This window comes from Penaeus monodon, chromosome 31 (genome assembly GCF_015228065.2).
Source record: "Penaeus monodon isolate SGIC_2016 chromosome 31, NSTDA_Pmon_1, whole genome shotgun sequence".
Taxonomy (NCBI): domain Eukaryota; kingdom Metazoa; phylum Arthropoda; class Malacostraca; order Decapoda; family Penaeidae; genus Penaeus; species Penaeus monodon.
The window spans coordinates 20,222,741-20,224,931 of record NC_051416.1 but is presented as its reverse complement, the minus strand read 5'-3'; the positions used below and the strand labels follow the sequence as shown (position 1 = coordinate 20,224,931).

At 42.9% G+C, this 2,191-nt stretch overlaps 1 protein-coding gene across 2 annotated transcripts in view; it reads left to right on the top strand.

Moving 5' to 3' along the window:
• Positions 1 to 2,191, top strand: part of LOC119593070 — a gene marked incomplete at its 3' end in the record, with an annotated part of 5,477 nt that extends 3,286 nt beyond the window's left edge. The window contains 3 exon segments of one of the 2 annotated variants that reach the window (XM_037941988.1): positions 309 to 356; positions 786 to 1,590; positions 1,695 to 2,191. In XM_037941988.1, the coding sequence (XP_037797916.1) occupies position 356; positions 786 to 1,590; positions 1,695 to 2,133 (1,245 nt within the window). In that variant the 5' untranslated portion in view covers positions 309 to 355. 2 annotated transcript variants of the gene reach the window in all.

The following is a 2,191-nucleotide window of genomic DNA, read 5'->3' as shown; positions in this document are numbered from 1 at the left end:
TCCTTATAGTGAAGCCGCGGCTATACGTACGGTGTAGATGTCCTTGCTATGTAATCAAGTATCGAGCGATGCCATTCGGTAGGACTTATTAAACACATTTCGTCACTTTGGCACCATATTCATGATTATTAACGCATTGCCAGAATATCTTGATTGGAAGTAAAACCATGCCAGCAGCAACAGCCAACCTCATAAATATTTCCCTTAGTTTGAGGATAGAAAAGGTTGGTCTGCCTGCTTCTACATGGCGTGTCTGGCATTTAGATTGATAATAGGCCGGGGAAGCAACGATCTCGCCACATTGCTGTCGCGTTTTGAGAGTGAGAGACGGGTACCTTCTTCGCGTTAAAGCAAAAGTAAGTTATTCTGGTTTTATGCGTCGATATATCGTTGGCGATCGTCTTATAGCAAAACCACATTTATCCTGTTTCCGTTTGCTTATCTGTAACTGTTCATCTTTTTTTTTCTGGGTGTATCTGTAAGGGAGAGGAGAGAGATATGAATAGATGATATACAGTAGACAGGTAGACTAGTATTGCCGCTGTATAAGTAGGACCAGACATCACTTCACAGGTCTGTACGTGTTGAAGTTTTACAATATCTGCTGAAGTTTCACTGAAAAAGGTAGAAAGATACCTGGACAAGACAATTTTTAAGTGATAGCTACCAAATTCTTAGATTATGAAGAGAATGAGTGGTCTCATTCTATGTTTTCTTTGATTCAGTACCATGTTCATTATAACAGTATTGTTACTAGTTCCATCATATAGATACATATATTCCAGTGGAGACCGGCGGTGCAGCGTCTGAACATCGTCCGAGCGAGATCACGCAGGAGAGTGTCGAGGCGGCGCTCAGGAACGACAAGGGAAGCGACGCTCGCCTCGTCTCCTTCACCGTCCAGGAATGCAGCAAGAAAGGAGACAATTATGCAACTTTTGTGGATGGAGTTAATGTGATTTATTCACTGCATGAAACACACCACAGTGTTTCCTATGTTGTGAAATACAATCCTAAACGTTTTAAGGCATTTGAAGAGCTTTCGTATCTTGTATTTGTAAAGGAAGCAATGTTTTATGATCATCTTGTACAAGATATCCAATCCCAGCTGAATGAAATTGGCCAGAAACCTCTGAGGGTTCCACAGTGTTACCACACGTCCTTAGAGGAAAACCGAGAAGTTATTTTCCTTGAAGACCTTCGGCCCAAAGGGTTCAAGATGTTCGACCGCAAGAAAAGCATGGACGTCGCCCACACCAAGCTCGTTCTCGAGGAACTGGCCAGACTTCATGCAGCCTCGTACCTCCTGAAGCTCAAGACCCCAGACCTTGCCGAGAAGTACCCAATCCTGAATGTGGATTGGCTGAACTATGCTGATGACGCAAGAAAAACCGTTCAAGAAAGATTTTCCGATCAAATGGACATGGTTAAAGACATGCTTAATAAAGTGGGAGGGTACGAAGTGGCGGAAAACTGGCTCAGCAGAAACAAAGGGAGAGTATTAGAGATACTAGAAAATAACATTAAAGGAGTTCCTCCCTTTGATGTGTTGTGCCACGGTGACTGCTGGACCAACAATGTACTCTTCAGGTACTTGAAACTAAAAGATCTGTTTGAACTCAAGTTTCGAGAATATTTAGAGCATGCGTATACTAAATCACATATAAGGAAACATTCTAATAGTCTTTTTTCAGATACAATGAAAAGGAGGTTCCCGTCGAAGTTATGTTACTGGACCTGCAAATGTGTCGCCAAGCATCCCCTGCCACGGACATCACCTACCTTTTCTACACCAGCCTAGAAGGCCATGTAAGAACGTCGAACCTAGAGTCGTTTCTAGACATTTACTACTCGGCTTTTCTTGGTGTGACAGAAGCGGGGAAGTCTTCTCTGCCCTTTTCCCGGCAGAAGCTTCGTCAGGAGTACAAGAACCGCCTGGAATATGGCCTTTTGCTGGCGTTGCTGGCGACTGTAATAGTTCTGTGTGAAGGAGACGTTGCTGAGGATAACGAGGAAGAATTTTCGGAATCCGTAAAAAAAGTTTTAGATAAGTTGGTTTCAAAGTCAACAATACTGCGCCCAAGATTCCTCTGTATGTTTGACGAAATGATCGAAAATGGAATAATTAGGTGACGTGGTCTAGTTTTGGCGTATTTTCTGGGAGTGATGCAGTTTAGAATGATTCCGTATG